Here is a 15,252-nt window from a genome sequence, read left to right as displayed (position 1 = left end):
AAGCGCGAAAGAAGTCTGCGGCGGGCGGCGCGCTCGGGGACCTGTCGAGCGCTGAGGAGCGTCTGCAGAACATATTCAACAACGGAGGACGGGATAGTGAGTTACTATTATAACTTTGCAACGTTATACCAATCCTTTTTATAGTAACGGTGAGGTATGATCAATAGTTATAAGAGTGAATATGCCAGTTTGTTTACCATTTCATCCTAACTTAAGAAAAATAACACAAGAGCACTTAGCACTCTAGGTAAATTTACAAGATCAATGTTTTTTTTCCCCATGCCACTATTTATTTATTTGAACACTTTGTACACATGGTACATAAGCAACCTCTTGTTAGAAAATTAATGTCATATATGTATTTTTAAATTAGTTTACATCATAGTTCTGTTATTATAAATACATTATTTAAAGGAAATCATCATCAAAGATTTGAACCAGTTGATAAAAAGAATGAATCATTAGTAGATATAAATTTTCAAACTCTTCAGAATTGACACAACCCAGGACAGCCCATCTCTCTTTACATGCCATTGTGGCATGTTTCTCTCTTAAACAAATAAAATTTATCTGGTTTCCATATAAATATAAATTGATTTCATCTGTAGTATACTGAGTCATGTTGACATTGCGTTACTAAATGAATACACATCTTCACATAAGCTGATATTGTGTCAAAAATCATCAATGAATATCAATGAATAATAAATATTTTTATAAAACATCTTGGTTTTAATTTTTTGATCGTTTTATAGTTTAAAGTGAATATGGCATATGTGTGAATGTATTTCTGATGGAAAGTGTGATGTTACCCCGGCGACGAATTCTCTTAGAGTAGTAGTATTGGCATTAGGATGCATAAAATTAAAATGACTTTATTAATATTTATTTTGTTCAAAACTTACCCTATTTTATTTTACATCTACGACTCAAGTAACTTATTGTAAAATGTTATTTTCCAGTTGATAAGTATGTGGTTTCATTGAGTAATGCAAGGTGAGAATGACCATGTATATGGGATTTGTTCAAAACAAAAATAGTTTTCTAGTAATTCGCTTCTTAAATCATTCATTTCAGTCTCAATCTGTTTTGTCCACCATTCCTAAACTTTGTCTCTCATTCACACTTCTTTTTTTCATCTCGCTAACACACTTTTTACATTCTGACGACTCATAATATATGTGATGCTCATAATATAAGAACTCGAGTCTATTCTCTTAGTTAAACTAATTATATTATTATCTACTAGAACGATACTTTTTGTTCTCTTAACAGTCACAACGGGTAGCGGTAGACGCGGCAGTCACTCAGACGAAGAACGCAAACCCACGCCTTTAGAGGACGACATGCGGTCTGAAGACTCTGCGACTGGTGGCGGCGAGGGTACGCGCCTTAATACTGAGGAATTGCTCGCCGAAGCCGCATTACGTAGCGCACTTGCAGCAGAGAAACAAGCAGAGGCCGTAGTGCAAGCAGTGGATTTGTTGCGCGACCTGGTAACACTACTGCGCGAGCGCGTGCCTGCGCCGTCGGTCGCTGCCACGCACGCCGCGCACGCGCCGCACCTCCGCGCACGCTGCCCACGCCGCTCATCCCGCGCCTCTCGTAGAGCATGCGCTGGCGCCGTTGCAGCACCACGTCACACAGCACCTCCGTCTCTAATCATCGGCGTCGAGCTGCGGCGCGCGCCGTGTCCGCCAGAACAGTCGCCGAAAGGCCCAGGCGCGTTGCCACGTCCTCGTACACCTCGTCGGCGCGCACGCGCGCTCTCGCCGCGCCCAGCCGCAGCACGTCGCGCAGCACTGCGGGCCGCTCCAGCAGGCGTGCGGCTCGCTCTCGCACGGGACGTATGGCTGAGCAAAGCGCGGAGGCGACGACTCGCTTATATTGAGCTGTTGTCAAGCCCTCTGCTTCTTCCACCGCCTCTTCGGGCAGCTTATCTTCGGCAAGGCAATGTAACATCACCAGATTCGACACGCCCGGCCTCGACTCCGGGTCGAACGTCACCTGAAATATAATTACGTTTAGTAAGGATTATTCTGTCCTTTGTAAAACTAGGATATACATAAAAAAATAGAAACATCCCTGTTGATCACACGTCGCGACGCGGTGACACTAACCTGAGGCGTAAAATCGGTTACGGCTTTTCTCACTTTCAGTTCGATGACAGAGTCGGGGTCGCTTAGCAGAATCCGCGACTTGGGATCGGAGTCCGATTTGGACATTTTCTTGGTAGGATCTCGTAGACTTCTCAACCGCTCGCTACCATCCCCTGTGAAGCGCACATCGTCAAACGACCAATAGTAGAAAACAGGGATATGTTGATGAAGCAACTAAATCCACCTGATAGAATGGCTTGCGGCGTGGGGAAAACTCGTCCGTAGCGATGGTGGAAGGTGCGCACGAGCTGCGCCGCCACTTGCAGGTGCTGCAGTTGGTCGATGCCCACGGGCACGTGCGTGCCGCGGTACACCAGCACGTCTGCCGCCTGCACACGTGCATCACCAATTTCACCCATTCAACTATTAAATGTTAATGATTGCATTCATTGTATTTATTTATCCCCTTGGCGTAAAGTTATAACTTACGCAAAGAATATTTGTTATGAGTGGACTGAGCTGACCCATCCAACTACCAAGTGAATACTGGTAGAAATGTGTGGGAAACACAAAGCCATCCAAATACTTAAAGAATCTTATTGGACTGCATATCTTTGTTTTCTTTTATTTGTTCCTGGTATTGCTTGGCCAATTTCTGGATAAAGACCCATTTCTAACATTTCAAACAAATAATTATGATAGATTTTTAATAAGTTTTTATGGGTTAATAGCTCCATTTAATCAGCTTTTAGGTCCTTGGCAATAATGAATGATTGATTTTTACTTGGCCATAACAATTTAATTTTCCATCCAAAATAATTGTAATTAAAATATGTAGACAGTGATATGTTCCACAGTATTATTCTCGTTGTATTTGACAATAGCTGAATATGTCAAATAAAAAAGAAAGTTAATGTAAAAAAAATCTACAATATGGCCAATCACAACATATTGTTATTGGATTGGATAAATAATTCTTTACTAAAATCCAACAATATATACAGATTGTAAATTTAGGAATACTATTATGTAGACAATGAACATTAGGCTAACTTTTTTACTTTTTTATAGACAATGCATTAATTATATTATTTTTTATATAATCTATACTTATAATAAATCTGTAGAGAGGTCAATTCTGTACATGAAATATATTTCAAAAATAACTATCAGGGGGTGATTAGGGATCGATACTGATGCCAAAAATGCAATTAGTAAAATTTTTGTCTGTCTGTCTGTCTGTCTGTCTGTCTGTCTGTATAACCGTTATAGAAACAAAAACTACTCGACGGATTTTAACGAAACTTGGTACAATTATTTGTCATACTCCTGTGCTGGTTATAGTATACTTTTCATCACGCTACAATTAATAGGAGCAGAGCAGTGAAGGGAAATGTTGGGAAAACGGGAGAAGTTACTCCATTTTTAAGCTTCCGCCGCGTGTACAACCTTAATGGTTAAAGCTACACAGAAATCATGTATGACGGAAATGTTCGCCTTAAAATTATATAAAAATATCCCACGACAGCATATGTCTATCTTTTATGGTTGACTCACAATAACACGTGTAGCTCCCGATAGCATAGCAGTTCGAAGCTTTCTCATTATATTTGTCTACTCTTACGTTTATAACACTCTCAGTCAGCCCCGGATCTGGGGGGGGGGGGGGGGGGGGGCAAGCCAGGGCCCGTGCCCCGGGCGGCGAATTTAGAGGGCGGGAAATTCAAACTTGGCAGACGAATACACATTTCATCATTAACGCAACTTTGACTACTGCGACATCTATACTCTATACTATTATATAAAGCTGAAAAGTTTGTTTGTTTGTTTGTTTGAACGCTCTAATTTCAGGAACTACTGGTTCAAACTGAAAAATTCTTTTTGTGTTGGATAGCCCTTTGTTTGTGGAGTGCTATAGGCTATATATCATCACGCTATACCCAATAGGAGCAGTTCAGTAATGGTTAATCTCAGGAACTATCGGTTCGAACTGAAAAAATATTTTTATGTTGGATAGCCCTTTGTTCCTGGAGTGCTATAGGCTATATATCATCACGCTATGACCAATAGGAGCGGAGCAGTAATGAAACATGTTGCAAAAACGGGGAAAATTTATTAGTTTGTTAGAGAGCTTCTGTTGCGTGCGCTGCGTAAACGGTTAAAGTTATGCAACAATGATGTATGACGGGATTGTTCCTCTTAAAAAGTTATACAAAAATTTATTATAAAACAAAGTCCCCCGCTGAATTTGTCTGCCTGAACGTGTTAAACTCAAAACTACCCAACGTATTAAGATGAAATTTGGTATGGAGACAGTTTGAAACCCAGGGAAGAACATAGGCTCCCGGCAAACTATTACTTTTATAATGGGAAACTTTAGCCTGAAAAACTTTATAACGCGGGCGGAGCCGCGAGCAAAAGCTAGTTACATATATAAATTAATGAGATTTTGTGAATATTTTGTAATTTTGTTCGAAATAAATGCAGAAATAGAATTATTGGACACAAATAGCTTATGTCTTGGATGAGATTAATATATTTATAGGTTACTATTTATTCTGAAAAATTTACAGTAGAACTTTAATTCCTGAAAAGGTGTTTCAAGTTGGCATGAGTGTAATCAACACCTAATAAATGAAATATCATGATGGTTTACAAAAGTTTTGTAAACCATCATGATATTTAATTGGAAAACATTATGTGTTATTATTATTTCACGGTTGTCAGACATTTTTTTTAAATTTAACAAAAGGCATACCACTTTTGGAATCCACATTATAACCAACATATTATCAATATAATGTTATCTTACTATCCTATAATTGTGGAAAAATGTACCTTCACCATAGTGAGTGTGATAACATCCTGTGTGTCTAAACATACTGTTTGTACCATAATAAGCAATCAAATATGAAATTCTGATATAACACCTATCCCAATAATATTACTTCCTTTAAAGTTTACACTACAATAATATCTGTAACCATACAGAAGTGATCACTATCTGCTTACAATGTCATAAATTATACATAAGTAAATTTAAGAACATAGGTACTATTGGCACTACTTTGCCAATGCTGAATGATTTATCCCAAGAAGTCCATAATATAGGATTAGGTTTTCCCAGAGAAATTGTGATCAATGTGGTGCGTGGTTTTATAATCAGACATGTAAATTATCCATATACCACTACATGCACAACATTAATTAAAATTAAATATTTACCTGAAGGACAGGATATAGTAACAAACCAATTGGGACTTCTTTCATTTTGGCAGACTTCTCTTTGTATTGTGGCAAATGAGCTAATCGTGCATTGGTGGCAAGGCACGCAAGAAGCCAGCAGAGCTCTGCGTGACGCGCCACTGATGATTGCACAAACATAATACTGCGTTCAGGATCCACACCACTCGCCAGCAGGTGTCGCAGTTAACTCCAGTGTGTTCGCGTGCAACGAATCTGGATCCTGTGCATACACATTGACTATTCAAATAACATGTGCAAGGCTGTGCTTGTGGAGAGAGACCTGCTTGCATCTCATGCCTCGTAAATTGAATATGGAAGACTGGAGTCGTACCTGGTGTGTGGTGAGCGAGTGCAGGTCAGCTATAAAAAGCATTAGATCGTCACCGCTGTCCTGCAGCCGCACGCAGCGGCGCACTGCCCCGAAGTAGTTACCGATGTGCAGCGTGCCTGTCGGCTGCAAGCCCGACACCACGCGCCGCGGCCACGCCGCCTCGCTCGCGGATGGGATAAGCTCCGATTGCTCGCTCTACGACATTATCGAAATTAAGCATTGCGCCGCTACTTTTCGACAAAGGTTATAATATTGCTTCACTTCCAACCTTATTGCTGTATTTCCTGATGATAAAACTGTTTTGACATTTCTGTATGTATTTGTTGCAAGGGAATATGCACCTTCGGATAAAAGTCATAATTATAGTCCCCGAGAACAGACAAAAATGTATTTAATTCATTCAATGATAAATAAATCACAATGTGCGGATTGTAAGAAATACTATGTCACATTTGCTAAAACATTGATTTCAGAACAAAAACAAATAGCAAAGTTCAGTTCTAATATCTAAAATGTACTATATTTGTGCAAGAAATAAAATGTAGGGCAAAGGGAATTATTGAAATGCATAGATGTTTTCCTAAAGGGAATTATAATATATATGGAAATTCAATCCTATCAATATTGACATCTCAATAATTCTCACAATCCGTAATAAGAATGTTTTTTTTTTTTTTTTTTTTTATTATTTATTTCTGTCCATGGATACAAGTCCTTCAGACGCATACATAAATTATTTTACCTACTATATTAAACAAATAGTTCTTAGTTATAAAATACAAATAGGAGTTTTGATACAATTTACAATTAAATTTTCTTAATAGTACGACTAATGTAGATAAACAAAGCTTTATACATTTGAATATTGGATAATATATCTTCCAATTGGCGGGGAATACTTTCAATGTTACTATTTACACATGTACCACTATCACATAAATCGTTCGCTAATAATAAACGGTCAATTCCAAACGCAGGGCACCGAAGTACGATATGATCCAAATCAGCATTTGCTTGATTACAGTAAGAACATCTGTTACTATTCACTAAATGAAGTCTATAAAGATGTGCTGGAGTCAAACAGTGTCCCAACCTCATGCGTGTGATGCAGCTAAAAACTTTCTGTCAATATATTTGTGTTGATGATACCAAGGTTTCGTTGGTAATTCTTTCTGTATTTTGCTGTACCATTTTCCTTTGGTCTGCAGGGTAAAGTCCCAGTATTCTTTCCATAACAGTTTATTGCTACTTTTGTACAAGCTGTAATAATCGGTAAAATGGACCTTCATCGACTCTGTGTGATCCTCATCAGGGTTCGCGTGGGTTGCCTTATCTGCTATTTCATTTCCACGTATGCCACTGTGTGATGGAACCCACAAAAATTCTATGTTAAGGTGTTTCTCATCTCGGAGTTGAGTTAACTTATTTTTAATAGCGTGCACCAAATAATTTATTTTATAGGAAATGTGGAAATTATTTAATGAACACAAAACACTCTTAGAATCTGAAATTATTAAAATATTACTTACATTCGTATTTACATAGAGCAATGCACAATAAATTGCATATACCTCCGCTGTAAATATACTACAGTTAGTACTTATCTTCATACATTTTGTATAATTAAGTTGAGGATCATAAAATGCTGCTGTACAGTAACTATCAGTTTTGGATCCATCTGTATATAATAAATAATAATTATTTTTGCTATTCTTAAATTCTAAAAATCAGTATTGTCATGTACAGTATTTACATGTATTATAGGACAATCAATAAGAACTTTAAATGAATTAGTATACAATGGCCAGTTACTATATTTTTGAATATGCTTAGAATTCTTTTTAACCAAGTTATAAATTGTTTGGATTTCAGGTATTGTCCCATGTACAAGTGAAGGAGCAGTGACTACATTAGATGAGACTGGTTCTATGTCCAGAGGACTCAATTCGAGTTGTTTGTGAAGAATGCTATTGTTTAAGGATACTATTTTCAAATAAAATCTTTGGGCCAACTGTAATCTACGCAAAACCAGAGGAGGTATACAAGTTTCTATTTCTAGTGAGTTAATAGGTGTTGATCTCATAGCTCCACAAATGAGTCGCAGGCCCATGTTTTGTATCACATCTAACTTCTTTAAATGAGTTCTGCTAGCATTCATGTAGGCTAAACTGCTGTAGTCAAAGTGACTTCTAATTATACTCTTATACAACATAGCCATTGTTTTTGGGTCAGACCCCCAGTAAGTGCCTGCTAAATGTCTTAGTAAATTAATACCATTTAATGCTTTTTTACAAATATGTTTAATGTGTTCATCAAACTTAAGCTTATCATCAATAATAACTCCTAAAAATTTGTGTTGTTTTACCAATGGAATTTGAGTTGTGTTGTAAAAATATTTACATCATCTACATTTAACTGTTTACTAAAACTAAAACTGAACTTTTGAAGGGCTAATATCAAGTTTAAGTTTATTATGATAGAAATTGTACAACTGTTTCAGTGCATTGTTAATGTTACTTTGAGCAACATGCAAATTTTGATTTGTGCTATACAAAAGCAAGTCATCTGCAAATTGTAGGATCTTAACATTTGTTGTGTCAACATATTTTGAAATTTCTGAGGTATATAAATTATATAATAGTGGCGACAGTGTAGCCCCTTGCATAACACCTCTATTTACACATCTAGGCCCATGCAGTTTGTCATTATACTTCACATATACAGTTCTATCACTCATAAAGTTATACAACCACTTTAAAACTTGGGCAGGTATACCTGTGTTGTATAAAATCTGAATGAGTTCTTCTATATTAACATTATCAAAAGCACCTTTTACATCTAAAAATACACATATCATATTGGAGTGACTTAATTTAGCTTGTTTTATGTCAAATATTAATGATACAAAGCTTTCAGAACAACTTTTGCCTTTTCTGAAGCCAAACTGTACTGAAGGAATTACATTAGTTGACTCAATGAAATAATCTAATCTTAATTTTAACATATTTTCAAATAGTTTACCCAAACATGAAGATAATGAAACTGGCCTATAAGATGTTGCACTGTTTATGGGCTTATTAGGTTTTAATATAGGAATGACACATTGAGTTTTCCAGGTAGTTGGTATTACTATTTCCTTCCACATTCTATTGTAAATACTAAGTAAAATGATTTGTGCATTCAAATGTAATTTTTTAACCAATAAATATGGAATGTCGTCTAGTCCGGAGTAGTATCTCTTCTTGATTTCAAAGATATATGTAATTCATTTAAGTTAAATGTACTATTAAGAAATGTGTTAATATCAGTTTCAGTTGCACTTTCAAATAAATAAGTTAATCTATCTTGACTGATTTGTGTTGTGTCTGTTAAATTATTTATAAAATCAGGAACCCAGTCATCATTAAAATTTCTGTTTTGTCACTAATCCCTATCCTCTTAAATTTTCTAACATATCCCCATATTCGAGAAATTGGTGTTAGTCTGTTGAAACTACCACATAAGTTTTGCCAAGAAGTAATGCTCTCCTCTTTTAATATTCTTTTCTTAGCAGCATCTAACTTTTTATATTTTATCCAATTTTCTATTGTAGGCTGTGAAAAATAATCTTTCAGAGCTTTCTTAGAATTATTTACGACATCAGTACAGTTCTGATTCCACCATGGAACAGGTTTTCTAGAAATTGAGTTAATTGATCTTTTTTTAACTTTAGGAATAGTTTTATCTCTTAAGTTTTTTAATATTTGAACAAAATTATTATACAATGTTAGGGAACTATCATTGACCAGATCCAAATGCGAAAATCCGTTTTCACTCAGAGAACAGTATTCAGGCCAATTTGCTTTGCTATATATATATTTACTTTCATTTACAGGAGAGACACAGTATGATGATGGTTGCACATTTATCTCAAGAAAAGTTGGAAGGTGGTAACTACCCATTGGGTCATCATGAACATACCAATTGCAAAGATGAGCAATAGAAGAACTAGTAAGAGCCAAATCTAATGCAGCAGCCTGTCTACCAGGATAAGGGACCGTTGTTGTAGATCCATCATTTAAAATGCATAAATCACAATCATCTATAAGGTTAAACAAGCATTTACCCCTATTGTTGTCATAATTAGATCCAAAAGCCATGTGATGAGCATTAAAATCACCCATTATAACACAAGGCCTTGGTAAGGAATTTATAAGTCTCTTCAATTTTAAATCATCAAATTGATTAGTGGGTGGACAATAAATACAAAGTAAATATATACAGCTTGTGCCAGTTTTTAATGAAATACATATATTTTGTATGGACTCATGATACAAAGTGTCTATTATACTGTACTGTAAACCATGTTTGATTAGTATACCGACTCCATGATGAGGGTTTTGGATACTTTATAATGAAAATTATATGATGGGAAATTTGGAATTCTAGTGTTGGGTTTTATCCAAGTCTCATTAAGAAGACAAATGTCAACAGACTTTTCAACTAATAAATTTTGTAATAAGGCTTTTTACTCTGCAAACTTTGTATATTATACTGTAATATTTGTAAATAATTATCCATTAAATTAAATTTGATAAGAATATTTCTTTAATTTTCTTAGTAGTAAGTGGAGTATTGTCGGAATTATTACCTAGAGTAACAATGGATTTCACTATTGCCTTAAGAATAATATCATTATTAGCTATTTCCTGTACATTAAGTTCATTATCTTTAGAATTATTTGTATTTATTTTTGTGGGCAATGCAGGGAAAGATTTGTCATTATAGATAAGTGGTGTACTCACAACAGTGGCATACGAATTCTGGAAATATTTGTTTTTTCTCCTCCATTTTCTTCTTTTTATTGGGCAATCTCTGGACACTGCTAAGTGGTTACCCCACAATTTATGCACACTATTTCTTCCACGTCACATTCTTTATAAGAGTGCTTTCCAGCACATGATGAGCAATTTTGGATTCCTCGGCATACCTTTGCAGAATGGTTAAATTTAAGGCATTTGAAACATTGAAGGAGTGGAGGTATATATTGGGTAACTTGATATCTAAATAATTTTATATAAGCATACTGGGGTAAGGATGTTGAGGCAAATGTTACTATGACTGTACCCATAGGTGTTAATATACCATCCACTTTCCTCATCATTCTTTTGATCGAAATAATTTCACTGTCACAGCTGATATTCCTGTATATCTCTTCGTTACTCATATCTTTGGGTACATATCTTAATACTCCCATTTTTCAGTTAGATAGGAGGGAATGAAAGCTTTTAATTTATTTTTAATAAAAATCTTCCATTTTCAAAAACTGTTGGCAGCTCCCGCTGTTTTGAAGGATACACCAATTTTTAAAGCATTTATTCTGTGTACTCCAATTATGCCTTTGACATTGTCACAAAACAGATTTGTTAATGTAATAGGGTTTTATTCCCCACTTTTTCATTTTCAGTCGACTCAACATAAACTATATATTCACAAGTACCATTTTCCAGGAAAAGTCTCTTATAATTAGGCTTTATAAAAATTTTATATTTGTCCAAATTACTGGCCTTAGGATCACTGGTGGAAATTTTGCATATTTCCTTTTTGATATCTCCAGGGTCCTCTCCATCATTGGGAGGACCCATTGTGGAATACTTTATTTACAAAACTATATTACAAAGTATTTATCAATATTTACTAGCAAAAATAAAATAAAATTTAAGCGATATTAAAATTGCCGCCTTATTTGACTTCCCGCCAAAAGTCTCGTAATAAGAATGATAAGAACAGTGTTGCCAGGGCCCTTGAGTCGTAAGTTACGTTTCTTTTCCTGAAATGTTACATTTTGCTGCAAAAGTTACATTATTGTTTTATTTTTAATTTACTTGTTTTGAGCAAGCATTTCTGTAGCTCCGAAACCGCGGGGACTCGCGAAGTAGGAAATGTGCGCGCACACTCAAGCAAAATGAAGTTTTAATATATGCAAGCTACGTTTCATTTTGTCATGGCGAGCCATCTCTAAGTGTGATATGGAGTGAAATACTTTTTAGACCCGCCAGTTTTAGGTGCGTTCAATTTGGATGCGTTGAATCGTTCAATAGAAATGCGTTCGTAAACTGTTTACAATAAAAATTTTGTATTACAAATATCGTTGTTCTCAAAAGTTACGAAAATTGCCTTAAATATAAAAATTACTTACATGTTACGCGAGGGGTCAAAAGTAACGAAAAATTTAAGAAATGTAACCTTCTGGCAACACTGGATAAGAATGACAATTGACAGCTGTTGCTATTTTTTTTCTTCGTCCCTAGAGGACAGGTCTTACGACCATACTGCCTAGTCTCAGCTGATACATAACATAACAGAACTTACAGACGTCAATTTTTTTAATTTATTCATAGCCACGGATACACGGCCTTCAGTTAGAATCGTGAGAAAATTATCGAGATAATTAGCAATGAATAACGAAAGCGTAAACAAAAATGATCTACGAGGTTGACAAAGCTTTTGTTATGTATATAAGTAGATGCTAAATTAAATTGCATATACCTACTTATATAGGTCGAAAAATACTTATAACCGGCAACTTTCACTCATTTACTTACAGTTCTAAAATTTTTTCATCGAATTTAAAACTGGAGTCTATAATATATATATATGTTATCTATCTATTGGTATATATCCATTATCCAGATATATTATAGTTACAGATTTTCCTATTCGGACGGGCCCTGTTTGAAATTTGCCGCGGGCCCTTTACTATGTAGTTACACCACTTCAAAGAAACCCAACATAACCATTATTTTTATTAAAATAAAGCTCTTATTAAAGTTAAATTAAACATTTGCACACTGACATATAGTATTTTTGTTGTAATATCTGGAAAATATATTGTATAAAATAAGTCTTCTGAGGTGGTGATCACGAGAATATCTTCTTTGGGACAAAAACGCGCGCGGTGACTGGGGCGGTTTCTATGGTGACGAAAAATATATAATAGAACACATTATTTTCAAGAAAAATGTATTGTATAACGCAAATTCTATTTGTGTACACGAGTAATAACTTCATTTATTTACTAATAATACCTACTTGTAAAATTATATTATGCACTATTGTAAAATCATATTATTAATATTATTATATGGATACAGCTTTACAGAACGGAGCTTTATGGACTTGACATCAGTAGAAATTTCGTTCGCTATTTAATTCTATACGAATAAGTAAATTGCAAGAGAATTTAGTTATGTGGTGACAATAATTGATTAAAATGACTTGGTAGCAGTTGTAAGTGCAGAATTTGTACGCTGTGTGGTCGAATAAGCGACGAGGCACCGTAGCGGCAGCTGGCCGCCATGAACCGGTATGTGGTGTTACAGCAACTCGGCGACGGCACGTACGGGTCAGTGGTGCTCGCACAGCGACGAACACCAGCGAGAAAGGTGGCCATCAAGCGCATGAAACGCAAATACTATTCTTGGGACGAAGCGATGAATTTGCGTGAGGTTAAATCTTTAAAGAAGCTTAATCACGCTAACATTGTCAAACTACGAGAAGTCATACGCGAGAATGACACTTTATACTTTGTATTCGAGTACATGCGCGGCAATTTGTACCAATTGATACGCGACGCGGAGCGACCATTTCCTGAGCCGGTGCTGCGCAATATCATATACCAAGTGTTACAGGGCCTTGCGCACATGCATCGACATGGTTTCTTCCACCGAGATCTGAAGCCCGAGAATTTGTTGTGTTGTGGTCCCGAATTGGTGAAGATCGCTGATCTGGGTTTGGCGCGCGAGGTACGCTCGCGGCCGCCCTACACAGACTATGTCTCGACGCGTTGGTACCGCGCTCCCGAGGTACTGCTACACGATACGCGCTATGGCGCGCCCATTGACTTGTGGGCGCTCGGCTGTATCACTGCCGAACTCTACGTGTCGTCCGCTGTTTCCCGGCAACTCTGAAATCGATCAGTTGCACAAAATCTGCGCGATCCTGGGCACGCCCGACCGCGACGACTGGCCCGAAGGTTACACGTTGGCGGAAGCGCTGCGCTTCCGGTTCCCGACGAGCGCGGGCGTGCCGCTGGGGCGAGTGGTGGCAGCAGCCTCACCGCCCGCGTTGGCTCTGCTCGCTGCGCTGCTCCGGTACCCGTCGCGCGACCGCCCCACGGCTCCGCAGGCATTACGGTCCGTCTTTGACTCATCCTGACACTCTTAATACAAATATAAAGACTAGACAAACTATGATTTAATAGTAGCTACGGACGTTAGCTGTTGATATGCACTACACAGTCCCAAGCACAGAGGTCTAAAGTAATAGGATGACAGATTACAATACAATAAATACCATATCATATTTTATTAATTCAGACTACACAGAATAAAGCTTTACATATTTTTCACTAATTAGATTTTGAATTCAATGATTGGTTTTAATACTTTAACCAATATTTGAGCAAACAGTTAATTTTCTTTTTTTATTCTAAATAAAAATTTCAAATATTTTATCTACAGATAAACCTGGTAGGAGTACAGGGGACCTGTTCCCATTTTTGGGATAGGTACTTAGTAGGTATAGGTACTTATTAGGTGTTGCTCGTGGCTTTACCCGCGTAGAAAGTCTTTTCCGCTACAAAATTCCCTAAAACTGCAGCTCTATGACACCAGCACGATCTATTTAAAATTTTAAGTCAGAGCCAAAAGACCGGGATTAATTAAAGTAGCTTATGTGTTGATCCAGAGCATGGTCTATCCGTGTGCTTCATCCAAATCCGTTCAGCGGTTTCTGCGTTTATAACTAATAGACATCAAACATTTTTAAGTACTTATGTATTGGGTACTTTATGTTATTTTGCACTTCCTTCAGATTTCCATATTTTGCCATCGGTGCGGCCCTTGGGGTGCCGCCGCCTGCGTCGCGCGCTCGACGCACCGTTTCAGTAGATCACAGACGAGGACAACACACAGGCGACGGCGCTTTGGATAGGCTCGCCGCACACTCGGAGAAGAGCGGTGCCCGCTGCGAGTCTGATCTCGCGTTTTTGGGCGCCGCGGCCGTCGCGGCGGGTTCACCGGCGGTTGTGGCGGCCGCTCCGCTCGCTGCTCCGCCGCCACTTCACGATCGTTTTGCTGACATTCTGGGTCAGTTGCGCCACTTATTCCAACTATACCTAATAACCACGAGTATGTACAATAGCTTCCTGTTCCTCTGTTACGCATTTGTTGTTAGGTATGTCTGTATGGAACTTCAGTCATATGAATTCACGGGACACCAGGTTTTCCGTTCATTCCACTTTCGCCGAAGTGGTGTGGTATTAATCTTGGTGCTGAATTTGATAAAAATCTTAACTTACAAGGAAAGCAATATGTTATAACATAGTTATGATTTCACAAGTCGATGGATGGTTCCAGTTCCTACTTATTAATAGGCTTGCCCCTATCACATCATGGGACGGTTTCATACACACGAAAAACAGTTGGGCGTCCATCTGCAAGGTGGACAGACGACTTGGTAAACGTCGCAGAACACGTTGAATGCAGGCCGATTTCGAATCTTGGGACAGTAGGATTTGTCATGTCCAGCAGGAAA

General features: G+C 37.4%; 2 protein-coding genes and 1 long non-coding RNA gene across 5 annotated transcripts; 2 read left to right on the top strand and 1 right to left on the bottom strand.

The window, feature by feature from the left end:
* Positions 1 to 1,564: 1,564 nt before the first annotated feature.
* Positions 1,565 to 6,150, bottom strand: LOC115451359 (tryptophan--tRNA ligase, mitochondrial). Its single transcript, XM_030179645.2, is given in 7 exon segments — positions 1,565 to 2,007; positions 2,121 to 2,272; positions 2,344 to 2,488; positions 5,325 to 5,519; positions 5,521 to 5,565; positions 5,677 to 5,871; positions 5,945 to 6,150. Coding segments are annotated over 7 exon segments (1,167 nt in total). The 5' UTR covers positions 6,035 to 6,150; the 3' UTR covers positions 1,565 to 1,662.
* Positions 6,151 to 6,447: 297 nt separating this feature from the next.
* LOC119191335 lies at positions 6,448 to 9,896 on the top strand. 3 transcript variants are annotated; one of them, XR_005113422.1, is made up of 3 exons: positions 6,448 to 6,699; positions 7,549 to 7,713; positions 9,551 to 9,896. It is a non-coding gene; the product is annotated as an uncharacterized LOC119191335 (long non-coding RNA). The 3 variants fall into 3 exon arrangements; XR_005113423.1 differs by lacking the exon at positions 6,448 to 6,699 and adding an exon at positions 6,730 to 6,838; XR_005113424.1 differs by lacking the exon at positions 6,448 to 6,699 and adding an exon at positions 6,790 to 6,885.
* A 2,774-nt stretch (positions 9,897 to 12,670) lies between these two features.
* On the top strand, positions 12,671 to 14,804 carry LOC119191333 (serine/threonine-protein kinase MAK-like; the record flags this gene model as incomplete). The annotated part of the gene is given in 3 exon segments (XM_037445234.1): positions 12,671 to 13,594; positions 13,596 to 13,850; positions 14,530 to 14,804. Coding segments are annotated over 3 exon segments (1,111 nt in total), but the record flags the coding sequence as incomplete, so codon positions are not given.
* Positions 14,805 to 15,252: the final 448 nt, after the last annotated feature.

This window comes from Manduca sexta, unplaced genomic scaffold (assembly GCF_014839805.1).
Source record: "Manduca sexta isolate Smith_Timp_Sample1 unplaced genomic scaffold, JHU_Msex_v1.0 HiC_scaffold_136, whole genome shotgun sequence".
Lineage (NCBI taxonomy): Eukaryota > Metazoa > Arthropoda > Insecta > Lepidoptera > Sphingidae > Manduca > Manduca sexta.
The sequence above is the reverse complement of the archived record's forward strand: the minus strand, read 5'-3'. Positions and strand labels throughout refer to the sequence as shown.